This window comes from Rattus rattus, chromosome 1 (assembly GCF_011064425.1).
Source record: "Rattus rattus isolate New Zealand chromosome 1, Rrattus_CSIRO_v1, whole genome shotgun sequence".
Classification (NCBI taxonomy): domain Eukaryota; kingdom Metazoa; phylum Chordata; class Mammalia; order Rodentia; family Muridae; genus Rattus; species Rattus rattus.
Window position 1 is genome coordinate 252,513,177 of NC_046154.1, and position 22,388 is coordinate 252,535,564.

The window sequence follows — 22,388 nt, forward strand, 5'->3', positions numbered from 1 at the left end:
ATGGACCAGCCGGACAGTCTGGAGCTGGCTGAGGCCACAGCTGCTGAAGGGACCGGTGGCACAAGGGAGTTTTTGAGATTAAAGGTACTCCAGATGCCAAGTGCAAGCGTTGGTAACAATGTGTCATTGAGGAAGGTAGCAGCCTGTGTGGCAGGCTTGTTCCCGGTACCTCTGAGTATCTGTACTCCCAACAGAACTCAGAGAAGATCCTTATCTGTGGGGAGTCAAAGCATTTCCTCAGCTGATATCACTGATTGTGCCCAGCAGAAATACTCATGGGGCTGGAACGTAGCTCAGTCCTTAGAATGATTGCCTGGCATGCATGAACCCCTGTGCCCCCGTGTTTGATTCCCAGCAGTGCATAAACCAGGCAGGCAACCCCAGCATTCTAGAGAGGGAGGGAGACAGCTCAATTCAAGGTCACCCTCAGTTATATAATGAGTTTGAACCCCTGTCTCCCAAAAACAAAGAATAGAACAAAAAAGTGTGATGTGTCCCAGGCTCCTAACCTCTGAGTGAAACGACTTGGAAAAGTCCTGTCACAACCTAGTCCCCATTTTCTAGCCCCTCATCCACCTTGGCCTATTTCTCAGCTTCAGCTTTCTCTACACAGTGGCTTGCCCATCCCCCATCCCCCGTCCCATCTTTCCTCAGGGTTTGCCCTGTCACCCCTTTGGGGAACTCGCCATACTGATTTCCCTCAGTGTCCAGGTCTCTGGTTCACCAGTTAGAACAGTGAGCCCCTCAGGGATGGGGAGCACCTCTTGTTGTTCCAGTTGTTCCTGGTAATTTTAAAAGCTCAAGGGGTTCAGATTTCTTTTCTTTTTTTCGGAGCTGGGGACCAAACCCAGGGCCTCGTGCTTGCTAGGCAAGCGCTCTACCACTGAGCTAAATTCCCAACCCCAGATTTCTTCTTTTATTATAAAATGCTGTGCATGCACTTGTCCATTTTAGGAATGTTTGCTTTAGGATGAGTTTGGGGCATTGGAGAGGCTTGCCAAAACCCATAGGCTTTTCCTAGCATCCTGAGATCACCATGCCCACAGCCTGAATCTGGGTTCTTGGTCTTCTCTGGGCTGAAACTGTTTTGAATCCTTCCTTGCCTGGGGATAGTTTCCTCTAGAGCCCTCAATTTATACATTCATTTATACATGCAGACCGTGTAATCAATTATCAAAGCTGGATAGTGCTAGGTGCTGCTGAGGGGACGCGGATAGCATGAAACCTCATGAAACAGTCGTTCCACTTCTGTGGGAATCGGAGAGAATCCTCCGGGGAGCTTTTCTTGCTGTGGGACCTTGTCTAGTGTCTAGCTCGCAGCGTCATTGTGGGGCTGTCCAGATATTGAGCCTGCCAAAGTGTGTCCTCCAGAGACTTCTCTGCTAGCTGTGACACCACTCCACCGTAGCAGCACAGCATGAGCCAGGAGCTAGGCAGCCCTGAGATCCTTGAAAGTCCCGGTGAGAAACTGAGAGACCGTGGGAAGGTGGGGCCTCAGTGGGCGGAGCCTGGCCGTGGGCGGTGTTGCTTGTAGGGGCGGGGCTGGTGCTAGGACGTGGGTTATGGGGAGGGCCTGGAGGGAAAGTCAGTGAGCCGGGCATAAGAGGCGGGACCTGAGCTGAGTCCTTCCAGTTCCTGTGACCTCCTGAGCGGGGAGTGACAGCCACACGGACCAGAGCAATGGGTGAAGATGTCCCTCAGGACTCCTTAGATCGGACTGGGAAGGGGGAGGCCCGGCGAGTGCTCCCATGCTCCCACTAGCTTACTCGAGCCGGTGGAGCAGACACTCATCGCCCTCTCCACTAGGTGTCCAGGCTCAGTGGGTAGCACTGGGATCTAGCAGAGCCAGATTCGGGGTTCCCGATGGCCGCTGAGTCCTGAGAGTCCCTAGATTAGAGGATTAGAGGTGGATGTGCATGGCTGTTTGGGGTTGCACTTTGGGTCCAGCAGCAGCAGCAGCAGCAGGAGCTCAGCTCTGGAACACGTCGGACTTGAAGAGGCCCACCTGGAGCCCCAAGTCAATCAAGCTCGTTCATGCTCGCTCTCTCGCTCTCTGTCTGTCTGTCTGTCTCTCTCTCTCTCTCTCTCTCCCCTCTCCCCTCCCCCATCTCTTTCTTTCTCTCCCTCTCACTCCTCTTTCTCCCTCTCCCCTCCCTGGGCTTCAGTTTCATGGTCCGTGCGCTGAGGGTAGCAGTGGTCCAACTCTCAGTGTATAAAAGTATCCGCATCCTCTCAAAAGGCTTGGAAAATGCTGGCCAGTTTGGATTTCCAAGGGTTTAGTTTCCTAATGTCCAAAAATTTAAGGCACAGTCCGGTTTTGCGCTACATGGTGCTCCGCGTAGTATCTTAAACCCCCAGGCATCTTACTGTTTGTAGCTTTAGCTGGCTTGAAACTCTCTAGACCAACTTGTCCTGAACTGGCTGCAATTCTCCTGTCTCTGCCTTCTCAGGATCTGGCTAGGCTTCCAGGTGTGATTAGTGCAGTTGGTTTTCATAAAATATTTTAGAGTCAGAGACTGCTGCATAGATTTCCATTGTAGTGCATTTTGTTGATTCAAGGTTTTATGTAAGACAAGGTCTTATGTAAGAGGCTGGCCTCGAATTCCTGATCTACCCATGTCCTCCTTTTGAGTACTGGGATGACAGGCATGTATGTTACGGTATATTGTCATCAGCATGGTATTTTATTAATTCCTGCTGCTTATCTCTGGTAATGCCTAATTTATAAAGTAAACTTTATCATGGAGATATATATATACACATATGTATGTATATATACGTATATATGTATATATATATGTATAAATTATACACACACACACACATGTGCATAGGTAGCATTCATTGTATAGGGTTCATTACTCCTTGAAGTTTCAGGCATCCACAGGTCTCTTGGAATGGGTCCTAGACAGTTAAGGGGCATCATATTCTAATTTACTCTGGTTTAACAGAAAGGGAAACTGAGGATGGAGAAGTTTTAGGCACCAGCCCAAGGTCATATCCCACTCCTTCCAGTTCTGCCCTAAAACCAATGGGTTACATCCCGAAAAACCCATTCAGATCTTTCTCACCCAGGGGACCCAGTTGTCGTTCCCTCTTCAAGGCACCTGGCATTCTGCCTGTCTAAAGCTAGGACAGAGGCCAGCAGCACCGATGCCTGTGCCTTTGATGCGCACACAGGGGCTTAGGAAATGCTGGATTCGTGAGCGCAGGGGACCAATAACCCAATCCGCTTTGCAGGTTTCCTCTCAGAGTTGAAGCTGGCTGTGCCCTGGGGCCACATTGCTGTCAAAGTCTGGGGCTTGCAGAAGAACCCTCCAGTTCTCTGCCTGCATGGCTGGTTGGACAATGCCAACTCCTTTGACAAGCTCATTCCTTTTCTTCCAAAAGGTAGGGCCTTGGGCTGAAGGGCAGTGGAGGGGTGAAGGCAGCTGTGCCAAAACCCTTCCTCTTCTCTGCTGCAGACTTTTGTTATGTGGCCATGGATTTCGGAGGCCATGGGCTTTCAACCCACTACAGCCCCGGTCTCCCCTACTACCACCATAACTTCGTGAGTGAGGTCCGAAGGGTGGCGTCAGGTAAGCCGGAGCCGAAGTGAATGCCATGAAGGAGGTGGGGGTGGGGGTGGGGGTCCTCTGCAACCTCTCTCATCCTGGGAGTAGGATGCAGTCTCTAGAAGGCAGTACTGGGTTAGGAATGGATACCTGGGGTTTCCGCTTCAGGTTTCCTGGCAACCAATCTCCAGTAAAAGCTTCTCACAGTGGAGCTTGAGCCCCTTCAGATGGTCTCCAGTGGGGACTAAGGGGTGTGGGGGTGGAGAGTGGGTGGGGTAGGGATGCTGCAGGTCTTTGGAGGGAGTCCCAAGCCAGGGCACAGGAAAAAGGACAGAGTAAGGCTAGGCCATGCAAACCTTCTTTCTGATGTTTTCAGCCTTCAAGTGGACTCGGCTCTCCCTCCTGGGCCACAGTTTTGGTAAGTCATTTTAAGGCGGAGGGCTGAGAAAAGTTGACACTGTGGTACCCTTCCCTGCCCCTCTGAGGAAAGGGGTAAGAGAATCTTCTAATGCTTACCTTAGGGACTGGGCCCTCTGGCCTCAGATTGAGGGAGGGGGATGGCTTTGTACATGCTTTCTGATGAAGGGGACTTGGTGGCCCAGGGAAAGGCCAGAGTTTAAGCCACAGAGTCTCAACCCCATGATGGGAAAGGACACCCCCAGGAAAAAGCCAGGGGGAGGGTACTGGGAGCTAGGGATGGACCACTCAGAATGTTGTCACCGCTCTTTTGTCTGGCAGGTGGCGCTGTGGGTGGCTTGGTGAGTAACCGGCTGTGCTGGGATGACCTGGGGACCTTGGGGGAGGGGAGCAGAAGGTAAGATAGGAACCCTGTACCCGAGTCAGTTTCCACACACACTGTGTCCTAGTGAAGGTCCCTTGTAGAGTTTCTGCTGTCCTGGCTGTCATCCCCAAGACTCCCAAGACCAGGTCTGGGAGAAGCACACTGGAGAAGATTCCTGTTCCAGTGAAGCCTGTGCCTTCCCCACCCACTCACTTGTTCCTCTGTCATCACTCTCTAGTTCGCCTGCATGTTCCCTGAGATGGTGGACAAACTGATCTTGCTGGACTCGACGCCACTTCTCATGGACTTGAATGTAGGAGAGGCTTCTGGGAGGCTGTCATGGGGACTGACCCCAGACTTTAGTGGGTGACTTCAGCTCTGTCTCCTGTGGTAGACATTAAGGAGAATATGGCAGAAAGTAGCCAGGGATCTCCCCCTGAGAGGGCAGCATCCTGAAGCTTGTGACCCTAGGAATGTGAAGGACCAGACAGAGTGTAGGAACTGGCGGGAAGCTCAGTGTGAGGCCGGCTTCTGCTGGTGGATCCCATGTAGACTGTGAAACAGCAGAAGATGGACGAGGGGAGCATCTGTGGGTGGAGGACATTCTGGGCCACAGAAACCTCTGCACTAGCATTTAACCAATCTGAGATGTGACTCAGTCCTTTTCCTACTATGGGACCCTAAGGGAGTTAGTTCATTACAGTATCAATTTACATCCGGCCACCATCTTTAAAATGGCCACACCTGCCCTGAGGACAAGAACACGCTCTCTCCCTCTCTCTGTTTCCTCTTCTTCCTACTCCTCTTCTCCTCTCCCTCTTCTCCGCCTCCTCTTTTCCTCCTACACAGAAACTCATTCTGTAATCAACTCATGGCAATCCTCCTGCCCCAGTCTCCTCCTAAGGGCAGGAATTACAGGCATGAGCCATCATACCTGACTCCCTGTGTTTGCTTTTCTGTCCCCGTGTCTCCAATCCCTGCCCCTTGTAAACACTGTAATTTTCCACTGCATGAACCAATAACTCATGGGTTAATGTGGGATCTGGTGCATAGACTATGGCAAACTTCACCCTTTGGTCTTTGTAATGTCCCACTGATGACACAAATATAGGTCCTTGGAGCTTCCTCCTGGGTGGGGCTGGGTGGCAGAGAGCCCTGAAAGCCTGAACCTGCTGGTCTTCTTCCATTGGGGAAATGGGGTGTGGCAGATGGAATCTCAAATCTACCTCCCTGATTACCTGGTTCCACTCCCTGCCCTTAATGATGCCATCATTGATTGAAATCGGTGAAGTTGTCCACCCTCAATGGAACCCTAGGGTCACATCTCTTCAAAACACTTGGCAGTTAACAGATATGCCCCTCCACCAAAAAAAAAATCACCTAGTCCCTCTAGCGGTCCCAGGCAAACCTGTGCTGAAGGTAGAAGGGTTGACTGGCAGGGGCTGAGCCCTCAGAGGGGCACCTAGGGCGGCGGGGCAGGACCCCCTAACCTGGGGCTTCACTGCCCCAGCTTGACCAGCTGTGTCTGAATCCTCAGGAAGTGGAGAACATAATGACCTACAGGCGGAAGAACATAGAGCGGACACTGAAGGTGGAAGACTCCCAGAAGCCCCCGGGCATCTTCAGCCCAGAGGAGATGCTGCAGGAGTGAGTGCTGGGAGCAAAGACAGGGTGGAGGGAGGTTTGGGACGGCTGTGCCCTCCAAACTGGGGAGAAGATTCGGCCTCCTCTTTCTCCTCTTGCTGTTCCTCTCCTTCTCCTCCTTCTCTTCCTCCTCACAAAGTCATCCCCCTGCCCCCACCCCAGGTTGCTTCCCCCTGGGGTGGCACCCAGCACCAGGCCTCCTGGACACTTCTCAGAAGCACCTTGTTGTCACCACCCCTCTTTACTCATGGCGAGGGAGGCTTTTCTTTTCCCCTCAAGTTCATGTTTTATTTGCACACCTCTTCCCTCTTGTCCACCAACCTTAAACTCCTTAACAGTTTACCTACAGTTTCTCCATTCTATCCTAGCTGTGTGATAGCTTCTACCCCAGACCAGCCACACTACGTGGGTCCTTGCTGGCCTTTAAACTCTGCAACCACGACCACATTGGGACCGCATCTGGCAGTGCACACAGTGGGACAGGGCTCTTTTTGTTGTTCTCTAGGTCAGTCAGCTTTTTATTGACAGATGACCCCTTTTATACATTGCTCAATTACATTACGTCTACATAAATGGATATGGACAAAAAGTAACTGGCAGGCTGTTAAGTAACCCCACTGACTTATCCATCCTTCATGGCAGCCTCTGTCCCCTCTGGCTCTCCCTCCTCCTTCCTGCTATTCTTTCTGGAGATTAAACCTAAGCCCTTGTGGGTGCCGCGTGGGTGCCGCGTGGTAGGCAAGAACTTTACCACTGAGTCACACCCCTTCGCCTTTCTGTTGTTCAGTTTGTCCGTTTTAAAGAGATTTAGCTATAACTCAGACTGGCCTTGAACTCCCTACGTAGTCATGGCCGCCCTTGAATTCAAGGTCCTCCTGCCTCAGCCTCTCTAAGTGCTAGAATTAAAGAGCTCTGTGAGGGGGCTGGAGAGATAGCTCAGCGGTTAAGAGCACTGACTGCTCTTCCAGAGGTCCTGAGTTCAATCTGTAATGGGATCTGATGCCCTTTTCTGGTGTGTCTGAGGACAGCAACAGTGTACTTTTTTTTTTTTTTTTTTTTTTTTTTCCGGAGCTGGGGACCGAACCCAGGGCCTTGCACTTGCTAGGCAAGCGCTCTACCACTGAGCTAAATCCCCAACCGCTAGTGTACTTATATATAATAAATAAATCTTTTTTTTTTTTTTTTTGGTTCTTTTTTTCAGAGCTGGGGGCCGAACCCAGGGCCTTGCGCTTCTTAGGCAAGCGCTCTACCACTGAGCTAAATCCCCAACCCCATAAATAAATCTTAAAAAAGCCTTCTATTAAAAAAAAAAAGACTTCTGTGAGATGGTGCTGTGAGACAGGAAGTGCACCACCAGCTCTAGCTGCCTGCTCTCCTTTCTGTCTGTTCAGGCTTGATCAAGGTTTGGTTCCTTTAGTGAAGTTCTGTCTCCCCACCCCAGGCTCCTGACTAAGAACAGCCACTTGAATGAAGACTGTGGGGAACTCCTCCTGCAGAGGGGAACCACGAAGGTGGCTGAAGGTAAGGACTCATTGCCCGTTATGACCGAGGGATGGCATGGGACCTTAACTGTGCCAGGCTGATGCCTTGTGCATACAGTGTCTCACGGACTCTTCCACTGCTTCCCACAAGGCCCTGTGAGAGCAGGGGACACCGAACCTGCAAATGGCCAAGTACCCAATGAAGGTCACATAAGCATTGGAGAAAGACATTCTATGGGAAGGATGGCTAGGTAGTGGGACTAAAAGTTAGTGACTGTCATGGCCGTGCCTGCTGGGCCTATGGGGAAGATGTTTTCAGAACACGGGAGGGAGCCCCTGACGCGAGCATCTTCTGGATTACCTGTCCCATGTATTTGTCAAAAAACCTTGTCTCAGGGTCAGAGAAGTGGCTTCCCCTCAGGACTGTGAGTGTGCTGGTGGGCCACACTAGCTCAGGCAATGGACTAGAATCTGTAGGTGGTGCGACTCCAAGGGGTTACCTTAGTAGAAATGACATTTCCTAGGCTCGAGCAAGGAGAAGGCTGAGCAGGACAAGTAACATTTTAGCAGGAAAAATAGATGATAAACAATTGGACATTTGTCTGTCACTGCAGTAGGGGGTTTGACAGCTTCAAGGAGAAAGGGTTTGTTTTAGCTCACAGTCCCAGGAGACTGTCCATCATGATGGGGAGGGTACGGAAGCAGGAGCCGGAAGCAGCCGCTCATGTGAGCGCTGTGAGGAAGCGGGGAGGGAGGGATGCTGTCCCTCAGCTCGCTCCCTGCCTTCAGTCCTGGACCCCAGTGCATGGGATGGTGTTGCCCAGGGTCATGACTGGCCTCCCCACCACAATCTAATCTAGAAACTTCCACAGAGGCAGGTGCAGAGATTTGTTTCCACAGGGATTCTAAACCCTGTGAAGTTGACACTCTAGATTAACCATAGCAACAGTGTTACAGATAAGCAAGGAGTAAATAGGAGAGCTCCAGGGAGAACCTGGACCCTGCTCCAGAGGGTGCTTATGGGAGCCGCTCTTAGGTGAGGTAAAAGTTTCTGTGAGATGGTGCTGTAAGACAGGAAGTGCCCCAAACAGGGCATAAAATCTAGCGTTTGGTGCCAGCTAGCGGATCATGGGACCTACCTGTGTTGTGAGGAAAACGATAAGGTCATTAGCAGTAGTCACCGCTCCCATAGGCTCAGCTGAGGTTGTAAATGTGACATTTCTGAAGAACCAAAAGTCAGTCCCTGTGGAGGTCGGGACAAGTTGTGAAGTCCTGCTGGCCAGAGAGGGGACACTAGGGAGTGCTGGGGACTGGAGCCAACAGGCTCTGGCAGAGAGAGGTTGTCATGTGGGAACTTTTGTCCTGACTGACTAGAATTCGAACTGCTGAAGAGGAATGACCAATAACACAGTGAGGGTCACGGGAACAGGCCCGGAGTGTTTGGGTACAGGCTGCCATTCTGTTCTATTGGGTTTTTTGTTAGTCTCAAGCCTATGTCTCCCTTTCCTAAAAACTCATAGAAAAGTTGAGGGCCCAGACTTCTGTGCCTGACAGAGATGACCAAACCAGGGGTTACTGCACAGAAGTGGGCTAATCCAAAAGAGACAAGCTCCAGGGAACCCAGCTGGGCCCAAGAGTTATCTGGGATGTGAGCACAGACACTGAATAGTCACTAAGGAGACAGTAGGGCGTGGCTGTGCTGGGGAACAGACAAGTGGCAGGAGCACTCCTCTACAGCAGAATTAGTTTAGAAGGTAGACCCAGATCTTGCTGGCTCTCTGCAGATGGACATTGTTAGGAAGCCATTGTTCTATTGTTCTGCACCCCCATCCCCTATACACACACACACACACACACACACACACTCACTCACACACTCACTCACACACTCACTCACTCACTTGTGATTCCCACTTTCAGCAAAAGGGAGTCCCCAAGTACTCCAGGACATGAGGTTAAAGCCAATTTAGTCAGGCCAATCCATGTACCAGGATAGGGAGAGAGCCATGAGACACAGCCTAGAGCACACTCTTCTAAACACAAGTGTTCCGGCCCAGAGCTTGCCAGGGTGTAACATTCAGGCCTGAATCCCCAGCATTTGGGAAGTCGAGGCAGGAAGTTAACGCTCCAGGCCAGCCTGGATTACATAGCAAGACCCTGACTCAAGCAAACAACGGAAGAACACCTTCGCCTCATGTGCTCTTCAAAGAAGCAGCCTGCTCTGTTCAAACCCCTTAAGGACAAAAGGAAAAGCCTCTTCAGTCTCTGGCCAGGGAGATCCTACCCTTCCCTCCAGGATGCTGAAATCCTTACCGTAAACCTGGCTTGAGCCGAAAGCACCAGGTCTGGCTTGAGCAGATTCACAGAAACACTTGGCAGGGGACCTGGGACGGCTGCCCATATTTGAAAGAGAAAGGCTTTGTAGAAGAACCGAGATGATTTCTAGCTAGATTCAGAGTGAGAAATGGAGAGGTCTTCCCCAGTGGGGGCAACAGCCAGAGGCTCTGAGGGCCATGCTCGTGGGCATGGTGCCCTCTCTGCCAGATCTGTCTGTGACCTTGGCAAGTTCTAGTGGAATCAGGTAGCAGGAGTTTGCTGCTGCTCCTCAGAGGGCCAGGCCTCCTAGGTGGGATGGGGGCAGCCATACTTAGGCAGAACAGCTGCTGGGGCTGCCTGTGAAGGCTCGAAGATGAGGACCTGTTTGAGTTTTGTTCTCAGTTATGTTTATGAGTGTATGCACATGCAGAGGTCAGAGAACAACTTGTGAGGGCAAGTTCTCTCCATCCGCCTTGTGGGTGTCGGATTGAACTCAGGTCTTCAGGCCTGGGGACAAGTGTCTTTGCCAACTGAGCTATCTTAATGGCCCCAGGAGACTCTTTGTTTTTTTTAAAAAAAAAAAAAAAAGAAAAGAAAGAAGGAAAAATAACGAAGTCCAGAGAGAATGAACTATGACCTACTTTCTGTCCCAGGTAGATGTCACCCATCCTCCACACAATTGGCTTATCTGTCAGTCCTGAGGCCAGCCTCTCCCCTCCCAGCCTTTCCCAGGAGTGGAGCTATTCAGCCTTGCATATCCCTGGTGCTCCCGGACATTGGGAAGCAATCGCCAGAGAACAATGCTAAAGCAGAGACAGAGAAAGGTCAGCAGATACAGAGGCCACACTGTGGCAAGGACCTGCCAGGAAGCCAAGGCAGAGAGGATAATGAGATGTTTCCAAACACAGGGCTGGAGGCTAGACCAGGCAGGGCCAAGTAAGTCTTCACTGGGAACTGTGGCTTCACATGGGTTCAAGTCAGCTCAGGCTGTTTCCCTGTCCAGGATCCAGGCAAGATGACCGGGACCCAGCCTCACAGGCTAAGGACGTTTTAGGGGTCAGTGGGACTTAGGGCACACAGCCTCCTGCTGGGGATCCCTGGAAGGCACTTGTACTGGTAACTTTTATTCCCCCGATGTACTTCTGTCTGCTAGCCCAGGCCTAGTCTGGAAGCTTCTAGCCCCTGTACAGTCTTAGCTAGGCCTAGAATGTTTTCAGCCTCTGAGACTGACTGCTGAGTAAGCGTCGTCCTTTCTAGGTCTTTCTGAACTCTGGCCGCCTGGTGAAATCACCTGTTCTGGCTCAAATATGCTCTCCAAGCTGACCGATTCAATCTGGCTTCTCTCTCAGCCTTTCCTGAATTGCTCTGCTTGGTCTCTCACTATGGCGATCTGACCTCCTGGGGCCTTCTCATTCTCGGGCTCCTTCTGTCTTCAGCTGTAGCTTGTTCTCACTCTGTAACCTGTCTCTGTACAACTGTCCCAGGAAAACTGCTTCCTCCCTCTCTTTCTCTGGGGAGCTCCTCTTATGCTGGATCTCTTTCCCATCTCTTCTCGTGAGACTTGGGCATATCCTATTCTGTCAAATCTTTCTCTGGATTTGTCACTTTTTCTGCTCATCAATTAGACATCACTTTCAAACATGGGTGCTTCCTCCTAGAACCTAACTTTACCGTCGTCGTTTGGGATTAAAGCCGTGTGCTAAGGGGCCGAGTCACCCCACAACTAGAAATGGCTTTTATTTAGTAAATAGCACAAACTCGAGGCTCATAGTGTGATCAAATATCCTGCAACAGCCCGCTGACCTCAGGGAACTTCCCAAGGCTATCTCGAGAAGGAATCCCCCCTCTTAGAGAGGGGAGGCCATCTGGTCATGGCTTGCTGGGTCCTTGAGGGGCACCTTTATCCCACGCCCAGGTTCTCTGGCTTCATAAAGGGAGGGGTGTCCGGCTCCTGGACACAGAGAGGTCAGAAGTAATGTCCACTTGCAGTCACTTTTGCTTGTCCCCAGAACACAGGTGTCCTTGCCTAGGGAGGTGCACATGGATGTGGGGCTCACAGGACAGGAGAGGAGTGGTGACAGCGAGGGAGCAGTGGGCAGGGCTCTGGCACTGCAGTATAGGAAGGAAGAGTGAAGCCTGGCAGCTTAAGTTCTAGAATAGTCTGTGTCTTAGTCAGGGTTTGTATTCCTGCACAAAACATCATAACCAAGAAGCAAGTTGGGGTGGAAAGGGTTTTTTTCAGCTTACACTTCCACATTGCTGTTCATCACCAAAGGAAGTCAGGGCTTGAACTCACCCAGGGCAGGAACTTGGAGGCAGAAGCTGATGCAGAGGCCATGGAGGGGTGCTGCTTACTGGCTTGCTCCCCTGGCTTGCTCAGCTTGCTTTCTTGTATAACACAGGGTGCCCAGGGAAGGCACCACCCACAATGGGTCCTCCCACACTTGATCACTAATTGAGAAAATGCCTTACAGCTGGATCTCATGGAGGTATTTCCTCAAGGGAGGCTCCTTTCTCTGTGATAACTCCAGCTTGTGTCAGGTTGACACGCAAAACCAGCTGGTACATCTGTTGTCTGGAGGCTGTGGAGAAAGACTTCAGGCTAGGTGGGGTTGGACTGAGGAACTGGATTAGGGACTGGAATGACTTGTACTAATTCCTGGCTGTGACCGGCAGTTGGACATCTGAAACTCCCTTGAGATCTTCACCAAAAGTGACGTGACTTTCTAGAAAACACATGTTGCTTGCACCTTCTCAGGGATCCCACGGGGCCAGTGAAGTATTTTCACATTCTCTGAGCAGAGACCCCAGACCTGGAGGAAGTCACAAGCCGGGGCAGGCCCCACCCTGCCAGAGCAGAGAGAGGAACATTCATCTAGCAGAGAGATTGGGTGACAGCGCAGGGTGGCACAGAGGCCTTGACCTCAGATTCGTTAGGCTGAGGTGATCCGAGAGAGCAGCAACCAATCTCTCGTCCACATGGACCTCTGGGCATCCAGAGCCACAAGTGCCTGACTAGAACTCTGTCAACAGTTAAACATGAAGAGTTCCATAATCTCTAATTAGAGGCGAAAACCTAATAATTACAGAAAATAGCATTTTTTTTTTTTTTTTTTTTTTTAAAGATTTATTTATTTATTTTGTATATGAGTACACTGTAGCTGTCTTCAGACACACCAGAAGAGGGCATCGGATTCCATTACGGTGGTTGTGAGCCACCATGTGGTTGCTGGGATTTGAACTCAGGACCTCTGGAAGAGCAGTCGGTGCTTTAACCATTGAGCCACCTCTCCAGCCCGAAAAATAGCATTTCTTAATGTTTCCATAATTGCTTTTTCTCTCAGAGAGTGCCATCTAGATTCATGCGTTGCTTTTCCTAGGGGGGAGGCTGACTCCTCTCAACCCTTCCCAGACATACAGCAAGCCCAGCCATCATTTTGATTTCTTACTTTTTTTCATGATTTATTTATTTTGTGTGCATTGGTGTTTTGCCTGCACGTATGTCTGTGTGAGGGTGTCTGATCCCCTATACCTAGAGTTAGTTGTGAGCCGCCATGTGGTTTCTGGGAATTGAACCCAAGTCATTGCTCTTAACTACTACTAAGCCATCTCTCCAGCCTCCCCTTTAATTTAAAGTTCCTTTTCTGGTTCTGGTGCTGTCAGATGGGAGGGGGGGTCTATGTTTTGTTTGGTAGACCATGAGGCTGACTTCAAACTCACAAAGACTGATCTGCCTCTGCGCTGGGCTTAAATGAGCTACCAATGGCCCGGCTAGCCATTTTTTGTGTGGTTTGTTTGTTTGTTTTTGGGTTTAGTTTGTTTGTTTTTAAGATCAGATCCCATTACAGATGGTTGTGAGCCACCATGTGGTTGCTGGGAATTGAACTCAGGACCTCTGGAAGAGCAGTCAGTGTTCTTAACCGCTGAGCCATCCCTCTAGCTCCACTGGTTTTAGGTTGTTTTTTTTGTTGTTGTTGTTGTTGTTTTTTGTTTTTTTTGTTTTTTTTTTTTGAGACGGGCTTTCTCTGTGTAGTCCTGGAACTCTGTAGACCAGGCTGGCCTCAAACTCAGAGAACTGCCTGCCTCTGCCTCCCACATGCTGGGATTAAAGGTGTGTAACCATCAAGCCTTTCTTTCTTTCTTTCTTTCTTTCTTTCTTTCTTTCTTTCTTTCTTTCTTTCTTTTTTCTTTCTTTCTTTCTTTCTCTTCCTTCCTTCCTTTCTTTTTTGCTTTTTAAGAACTTAAATTTGTTTTATTTTCTATGTATGGTATCTTGCTTGCTTCTGTCTCTGAGTATCAGACCTCAAAGGAGGAGTACATTGGGCCTTTGGAATTGAGTTACAGATTATTAGGATTCCGGGGATTGAACCTGGCCTCTTTAGAACAGCCAGTGTTCTTTTGCCCCCCTTTTAAACTTTGTCACCGGTCTTAGTCTTCTTGCTATCACTACTTAAAAAGACCTGAGTCCACACCTTTAATCCTCAAAGAGGCAGAAGCAGGTGGATCTCTGTGAGGTTGAGGCCTCATCTACAAAACAAATCCAGGCCAGCAAAGGCTACACAGTGCAACCGGTCTCAAAAATAAATACATAAATAAATCTTTAAAACACGCTAGGTGGTGGTGGTGCACAACTTTAGTCCCAGCACTCAGGAGGCAGAGGCTGGTGGATCTCCGAGTTTGAGACCAGCTTGCTCGAGGATGAGCAGGGATGCACAGAGAAACCTTGTCTCAAAACAAAAACACATAAAAACAAGGTCACTTATAAGGAGTAAACCTGTAAGGTCTGGTGTGTAGGCCGAGCATCCCGAAGGTCGTGATTCCAGCCCAGCAGAGAGGAAAAGGAGATTTAGTTGAGGGCTCTGGGCATCGGTGGCACAACATTTAAACCCAGCACTCAGAAGGCAAAGGCAGGCGGGTCTTTGTAAGTTTGAAGCCAGCCTCCTCTGCCAAATAAACCACAAAAAAAATCAAAGAACCCCCATGTGACTTTGACCAGAACTAAAGGGACATTAAAGGGAGTTGGGGCTGGAGAGATGGCTCAGTGGTCAAGAGCACTGGCTGCCCTGTCTCTTAGCAGTTCTTGGCTTAATCTCAATTTTACCAACTCTCCCACGTTGGGGACACAGAATTGTAAACTCCTGTCCTGCAGTTGTCACTTCTGTCTTAACTTCTCCTGGAGTGGTTTGTTCTTGAGTTCAGAACTGTGGTATTGCACTGGACCTGTGTCTGTTTGATGGATTTTGCAATCTGAGTCATTTGCTTCTTTGATTTTAATACTGGTGAAGGTTGATATTCACATTTATCCATTCATCACGCTGGGTACTCAGCCCATTTGCAGAAGGTGCTCACATCTGACGTCCCCTTTTCTCTGGTGGCTGTGCACAAGGCAGCTGACAGACTTCTGGAAGTCCTCCTTCTTGTACTGCGACACCTGCAGCCCTCCCTGTTTCTCTCTAGCAGCAGGTCCCACAGAGTTGATTTTTCCATCCCCTGCCAGTGCTTGGAGGTTCCTGAGGCTTGTGTGTTCCCACAGGGCAGTTGAGGCTGTTCAGTCCCAGCCCGACACTCCTGTACACAGTTTTCCAGGAGTCATAGATGTGGCCCAGGAAGGCATGGGTTAGCCTTCCTAGATGAAAGGAGTTGCCCATCATCCATGGCAGGACCATGTCAGATGGTTAAAATGACCACATCCAGGCCTTTCTACTCCTCTGACAAGGAATGCCATAGTTCTCAATTACTCACTATTTCTTGGTGTTAAAGGTCCAAACAGTTTCTTTCTCTGGGAGGAGAGGTGGAGCCCAGAGTGGTAGCACGAGTCTTTGATCCCAGCAAATCTCTGTGAATCGAGGCCAGTCTGGTCTACATAGTGAGTTCCAGGCCATCAAGGGCCACATAGTGAGATCTATCTAAAAAAGCAAAACGGGAAGGAAGGAGAGAAAACTTTGTCTCTATCATCCTGTGCTGTCCCTTAGGGTCTGGGGAGATGTGGGCAGCTTTGGCCAAACTCTGCTCTGGAAGAATCCCAGGGAGTCCAGGGCTGGCTGACATCAGGGTGGCTCTCACGAGCCCAGATGAGCCCTGTGTGAAGACTGGGACTTCTCTGAGCAGCCGAATGAGTCCTTCCTATGACATGTGACCCACTGTGCTTTTTCTCCAGGTTTGGTGCTGAACAGGGACCAGAGGCTCTCTTGGGTAAGCGTCACTGTCTTTTGGCTTCCTTTGGTCTATGGTGTTTTTTTTTTTTTTTTTTTTTTTTTTTTTTTTTTTTGGTTCTTTTTTTTCGGAGCTGGGGACCGAACTCAGGGCCTTGCCTTCCTAGGTAAGCGCTCTACCACTGAGCTAAATCCCCAGCCCCAGATGGTGTTTTTTTTTAAAAGTAGTTTTAAAATTATATGTATAACATACTATAGACACAAGATACAATCCCTGGGGCTGGAGAGATGGCTCAGTGATTAAGAGCACTGACTGCTCTTCTAGAGGTCCTGAGTTCAAATCCCAGCAACCACATTGTGGCTCACAACCATCCGTCATGGGATCCAATGTGTGTCTAAAGAGAGCGAAAGTGTACTCACATACATTAAAAAAAAAAAATACAATCCCTGTTTAAGCTGCCTGTAAGTAAACTGCTGGTTGGTATTAAATATATTGTTTTGTATAACTGTCACCAACAGTTGTCAATCTTCATACCTTCCAGAACCTTTCATGTTGAAACACACCTCTAGGTTACTTCTCCGTAAGGCTCAATACGAACTACTCCGCTGTGGTTATCTTTAAGGCCAGCACGTGGAGGCAGAAGCAACCTGTGCGTTGAGGCCAGCTTGGTCCACCATTTTTCTTTAAACATCTTTTAACATTTATTTGTGTCTGTGTGTTTGGGGGGTAGGGATAGGGAATCTTGTGTGGCAATCCGAGAACAACTTGTGGGAATCGCCCCTTCCACCACGGGTGTCACAGAGAGATCAGCCTCTGTCAGCAAGCGTGCTACCCACGGCACCACATTTCCTACATCCATTCCTCTGCTGATGGGCATCAGGGTTTCGCGCTTTGGCAATTGAGAACGATGCAGCTGTAACATGAGGTGCAAGTGTCTGAGTCTTTGCTGCCGGTGCTTGGCTATGCCAGAAGAGAATGCTGCAGTCCGTGGTAACGTGTGACTGATCTTTTGAGAAATTGCTGAACTGTTGTTCACAGAGGCCAAACTAGTTTATGTCCCCACCAATGTTGCAGGAGGTGCTGACTTCACCCTGGTCTGTCTGTCTCTCTGTCTGTCTGTCTCTGTCTCTGTCTCTCTCTCCCCCCCCCCCTCTCTCTCTCTCACACACACACACACACACACACACACACACACACACACACACGTACTGGGAATTGAACCCAAGGACTTGCACATGCTAGACAAGTGTTATACCATTGAGCTACATCTCCAGATTCCTCTCTCTCTCCCATCTTCTCATACATGTGGATATAGATCGTGGACTCTCCCCCTCCAAATGTCTTCTTGTACACGTGTATAAACATGGACATAGACCCTTGTCTCAGGACTTCATGTTGCCCCGTACCCTTGCTAAAGGAAGCCCCTCGCAGATATGAAGTGAAGAGAGAGCCAGGAGAGCAACATAGCTGTGGCACTGGAGATCAGAGAGATTCTCCCCGGAGGACCCCATGAATCTGGGGCAATAGCAGGGCTCCCAACCTGGGTCTGGGTCCTACACCCTGTGTCCTCTGCAAAAGGCTTCAGGGCTGGCCGTTCAGTTTGACCTTGCTGTCTGTTTTATTACTTTAAAAAAAAATAAAAGTGGGCCAGGAGATGAAATTGGAAGAAGCTAAGGGAGGTTGAGGGAGAGAGGCAGCTGACAAAAGGGGACAGGCAAGGTCCCCAGTGTGGCCAGCCCACAAAGGCTTTTGTGGTGGAATAAGCTGCCTCAGAAACTCCAAAGAGCTTCACATCCGCAGGCATGAGTGGAGGTGATGGCCTTTAATCCTTGCCTTGGGACCAACTTAAAATGAAGTTTTAGGCCTGATCGTACCCTTGAGCCAGATAACCCCAGTTCCTGAGGAAAAGGAGGGGGGCTGGAGGACAAGGCCCAGGCGCCAGCTTGCTCGATGCTGCCACCTCCTGTTCACTGTTGGCTGTGGCCGGGGTCAGAGCCTCCCCGCCTCAGCTGCACCCCACTCCATCCCCCACACCAGTGAAGCCACTGTGTAGCCTGCACTCTCTGGGAGGCAGCCCCCCGAGCCTTGTCATACCTGAGATGTGAGGCCTCGTAGGTAGGTAATGTGGGACTCTGCTTTTGGGAACGTTCTCGTGGTGATTTTAGTCTGAGCAGCAGACGAGGACTGTCTGTCGTGTCTGTGTGAGCGCACAGGTATGATGTACGTGTGCATGTGGGGGTCAGAGGACGACCTTCGGCGGTGTTTCTCCGCTACCGTCCTCACACTTATTAATATTGTATTTTGAGATGGTCTGGAACTTTTCCAATGGGTTAAGCTGGCTGGCCAGCAAATTCCAACTGTCTACCTATTCCTGCCTCTTGACAGCGGAGATTATGGGACTGTCACACACATGCCCTATTGTTTTTCTTGTTGTTGTTGGGTTTACTTTGTTTTTTTTTTCTTTTTGTTCTTTTTAAAGATTTTATTATATGTATGTATGTGAGTACCCAGTTGCTGTCTTCAGACACACCAGAAGAGGGCATCAGATCCCATTACAGATGGTTGTGAGCCATTATGTGCTTGCTGGGAATTCAACTCAGGACCTCTGGAAGAGCAGTCAGTGCTTTTAATCGCTGAGCCATCTCTCCAGCCCAGGAGTGAATTTTTATGAGACTGGGTATCAGATACTAGGACCCAGTGCTGTCTACCACTGACCTACATCCTCAGTCCACTATAACTACATCTTGTATTTTACTTACTACATAATTTCCCCTACAAAGTCTCCTGATTCTAGCATACACATCACACCTACAGTACCCGTCCGTAGCTGCGTGGGACTGGAGGCCTCCATGTTGGCCACTACATGCTAAACAGCAAGGACAGAGCAGGCAGAGCTAGGTGGAGACACAGGTCTGGCGGGCTCACTGCGATGTGGTCCAGAACATAGTTTGATGTGGAAGTGGTCTCAGAGGAACGGGCTCCACTTGGCGCAGTCCAGAGCTGGAAGCTGGACTGTGCTCTGGGAAGGGTCTGCAGGGGACACCACAGCCCTGAGAGTCCTGAAGTAACCTCCACTGCTTCTCTGCCTCCACCAACAGCCACACCCACTGTAAGGGGTTCTGTGAGTGGACTCTGGCTGAGTGGCTATGATCCCAACAAGAGGGAAAAATGGCTTGGGGGTTGGGGGTGGGCAGGACTTTGGTGGATGGAAGACCAGAGGCTTTGAGTAATGAATTGGTGGACATTGGCCTCCTGGGACCGGTGGCCCAGCTGGCCTAGTTACCCTGCCTGCAGGAGCTCACAGGGCTTCATGGCAAGAGTCACCCTGGTTTTGTCCCTGCAGCCACAGTACAGCTTTGACTTCGTGGGCAAGGAGCTGACTATGCACTCTTTGAGGAGGCTGCAGGCCAGCGTGTTAATAATCAAGTGAGTCTAGACCCAGCACCCCTGACAGACCCAGACACCAGGAAGCTCTAGGGAGGAGCCTGGCACAAAGTGTCCAGTTCTCCCAGTGTGACACCACTGCTCAGTCAGCCTTTCCTGGAAACATCTTTGTCCGCAGGTGCCTGGGAGTAGGGGACAGGGTAAGGATGGCACCATGACTCAGCTGGTCTCTGGGGACCCCTGTCTTGTGGTGACCAATTCCGTGTCCTCATGCTGAGAGAGCAGGCTGTGCTTTGTAGAACTGCACAGGCAATCCTGGGGGCCCGTTAATAAGGCCTACTCTCTTGGGAAAGACTGTCCTCTGTGCACACCCCTAGCCAGACTGGCCAAATTAACCGCAATGACCAGTGGGTCACGGCAGGACTGTCTACACATCCAGGAACTCTTCCTGGGCTGGCAGCATAGGTGATCTAACTAGTCCTTCCCACGGTGCTTGGCACCGCAGCCGAAGCCAGGAAATCTGGGCCAAGTCTGATGCTCACCAGTGGCTGGGCTAGGATGCTCGATGATTTTCTTAGAACTTTCAACTCATTGTGAAGTCTGAGGACATGTTAATGCTTTCATACATCAAAGCATTTGCTGAAATTTCTGAACTCAAAACCATGGAACTGGCTGGGCATGATGGCTCACATCTGTAACTCAGCACTGGGGCAAGCATGGCAAGGCTGGGCAAATCTGAGTAGGCTGTAGATAGCATCCTCTAATGGGGGTGGGGTGGGGTTGTGAGGTGGTTGTACAAATTCATTCCATCTCAATAGGCTTTGTTTTAAGTGAAAGCCTGGCCTTGAGATCCCGGCCCTTCCCTAGCACTGCGAGCCACCTTCAGCAGCCATTCAGTTTGGGCTAGCCTGCTACCAGCGCTAAGAGAAAGCTGGTACCGGATGAGTAGGCTCAAGGGTACAGCTGAAGGAAATCTAGGGGGCAGCCTAGGCTTGGCCTCTTCAGGGCCTGAGACCCAGGCAAGGCAGAGGGGCTATCAAGACACAGAGCTAGCGGGCATCCCAACTTCTCGCTGCCCAGAGCACTGGACGGGTACTACGATGTGAGACGGGAGAACGATTTGAATAAGGAGTCCTTCCTCCTCATGCTGGACATGCTACGATCCACCCTAAAGGAGGTAAGCTGTGTGGCCAGCAAGCTGATGGGTTGGGCATGTATCTGCTCTGAACCCCACTTCATACAGCCCCTCAATTCCTTTGGATCTCCTGGGTTGGCACACTCCAGATCCAAGTAGCCGGCAGGTCGTGTCCCTCTGTGGCCAGTCCCCAGACACATGGAACATGGAGTCAGATCTGGAGAGACAGCTTTTGGTGGCAGGATTCTGTTTATTGTCTCCACCTAACCCCGGGCCCGGCTTAATTCTGAGGTGCACCTCCTCTACTGCTCCCGGGACCATGCACTGACAAGTGTTATGGCTACAGAGTAGGGGAGGCCTATGTGGGTCCTTGGCCCTTCGTGGTCTTTACCACTTAGAACCTAGAATCTAGGCCCAGATCTCTACACAGTTTGATGCTATCACAAAGTGGGGGTGGGAGAGGGCTCTCCTATTGGGCAAGCTCCTGCAGTAGCCTTTCTTTGAGGGCAGTGACCCCGACTATCGCTGCCCTGGTTTAATATATACAGTAGCTTCATAGCTCAGATGCCTACGTCCCCTTGACAGCCTGAGTCCCCAGGGTACTATGACCAGACAAGGGCCAGTCAGAGGTTGCCTCTGACACTCCTGGGGGCAGTGGGGCAGTGTCTCACCACCTGTCCCCTTTCTCCAGCGGTTCCAGTTTGTGGAAATCCCAGGCAATCACTACATCCACATGAACAAGCCCCAGATCGTGGCTGACATCATCCGCTCCTTCCTACAGGGCCCACCGAGGACAACCCCTTCCAGGCTGTAGCTCTGGAATCTTGTTCACACTTCCCAGCTGCCTCCACATCATAAGCGCCCTCATCCCACAAAATTGGTGGGGGTGGGCATGGGGCTTGAAGACCAGGAGAGGCAGCAGAGAATTCTACAGCAGAGCTAGGGGGTAGGGGAAAGATGCTGGTCTTATCTGTGATTTTGAGAAGGGGACTGGGGTGTTGGGTAAGCTTGGTGAGCTGGTGTTATGGAAGCAGGGCTGAGGGCTGGTCCTCTGGGCTCAGAGGCTTCTGGAGCCCCTTACCAGCTGTGTGGAAATAAAATCATCTCCCACCTTTACTGTGTTCCAAGTGGCTGATGCCAGCAGGGGCTTCATGGAGGGCAAGCATGGTCCCGGGAGTGTTTTACAGGCAGGAGAGGGCAGAGGCAGCTGTGTGAAGGCCAAATCCAAGCAGCCCTGCCCTTCACTTCTAGCCTGTGTGGGTGCAGAGATAGGACTGTGGGAAACAGCTACTCCCTGGTCTGGTATCTTCTTCCCAGAACATGGTCCCTGGGGAACCAGGCCTGCTCTCCAGTGGCCATGGCCAGAACAGCTCAGTAGGGCCGGAATTTGCGCTGGGCACGCATCAGTTCAATCCTCTGCTTGTCTTCCTCGAACTTCTTTCGCAGCTGTGCTAAATCTGGGGGTGAGGGACACAAGGTGGATCACACAAGTATGCAGGAGCTGCAGGCTGTCCCACTCAGGGTTCCCTTCTAGGTCCCCTATTCCTGCAGTGCCCTGGGTCAAAGTCAGGATCTTGCAAGGAAACAGAACTGGGCATTTACAGCCCTCTAGAGGACTGAGGTGGGAGATGAGAGGCCCAGAGAACAAGGAGGCTCAGGGCAGCTTTCCCTAGATGTGTGGCCTTGGAGTAGGGGGCTCCAGAATTCAGCGAATTAACCGAGTGACTCAGGTCAGAGAGGCGGCATCTAGAACTCTAAGGAGGGAGGATGGACAGAGGCTGCTCAGGTGACGTGCAGCTTGGGGTCTAGAACAGGGACGTGTGGGAGAGACAGGGAGGCAAGTGTCGGTGCCAACAAAGGCTGGGGTCTTAAGGAGTCCACTCCATGCTCAGGAGAGGATCGGACCAACAGGGAAAATGTCCTAGGAGCAGGATGCTCAC

The 22,388-nt window shown here is 50.7% G+C and overlaps 2 protein-coding genes across 2 annotated transcripts in view; one reads left to right on the plus strand and one right to left on the minus strand.

Moving 5' to 3' along the window:
• Serhl2 (serine hydrolase like 2) lies at window positions 1–21,562 on the plus strand. The gene is made up of 12 exons (XM_032890842.1): window positions 1–84; window positions 3,213–3,390; window positions 3,465–3,578; window positions 3,931–3,972; window positions 4,293–4,312; window positions 4,574–4,648; window positions 5,873–5,982; window positions 7,421–7,500; window positions 15,934–15,968; window positions 19,273–19,355; window positions 20,394–20,490; window positions 21,140–21,562. The coding sequence occupies exons 1-12, from the start codon at window positions 1–3 to the stop codon at window positions 21,260–21,262; spliced, it is 1,041 nt and encodes a 346-aa protein (XP_032746733.1). The 3' UTR covers window positions 21,263–21,562.
• Rrp7a (ribosomal RNA processing 7 homolog A) overlaps window positions 20,679–22,388 on the minus strand; it is a 7,331-nt gene continuing 5,621 nt past the window's right edge. The window contains exon 7 of the mRNA XM_032918582.1: window positions 20,679–21,905. Within this exon, the coding sequence (XP_032774473.1) occupies window positions 21,820–21,905 (86 nt within the window). The 3' untranslated portion in view covers window positions 20,679–21,819. The remainder of the gene's footprint in view (window positions 21,906–22,388) is intronic.

What these genes read in the sequence shown, in the direction of transcription:
- Serhl2 (XM_032890842.1), top strand. Translation starts at nt 1, where the DNA reads ATGGACCAGCCGGACAGTCTGGAGCTGGCTGAGGCCACAGCTGCTGAA. An exon ending in CATTCCTTTTCTTCCAAAAG is followed by an intron (nt 3,391 to 3,464) that starts GTAGGGCCTTGG and finishes TCTCTGCTGCAG; the next exon opens with ACTTTTGTTATGTGGCCATG. An exon ending in AACCACGAAGGTGGCTGAAG is followed by an intron (nt 7,501 to 15,933) that starts GTAAGGACTCAT and finishes CTTTTTCTCCAG; the next exon opens with GTTTGGTGCTGAACAGGGAC.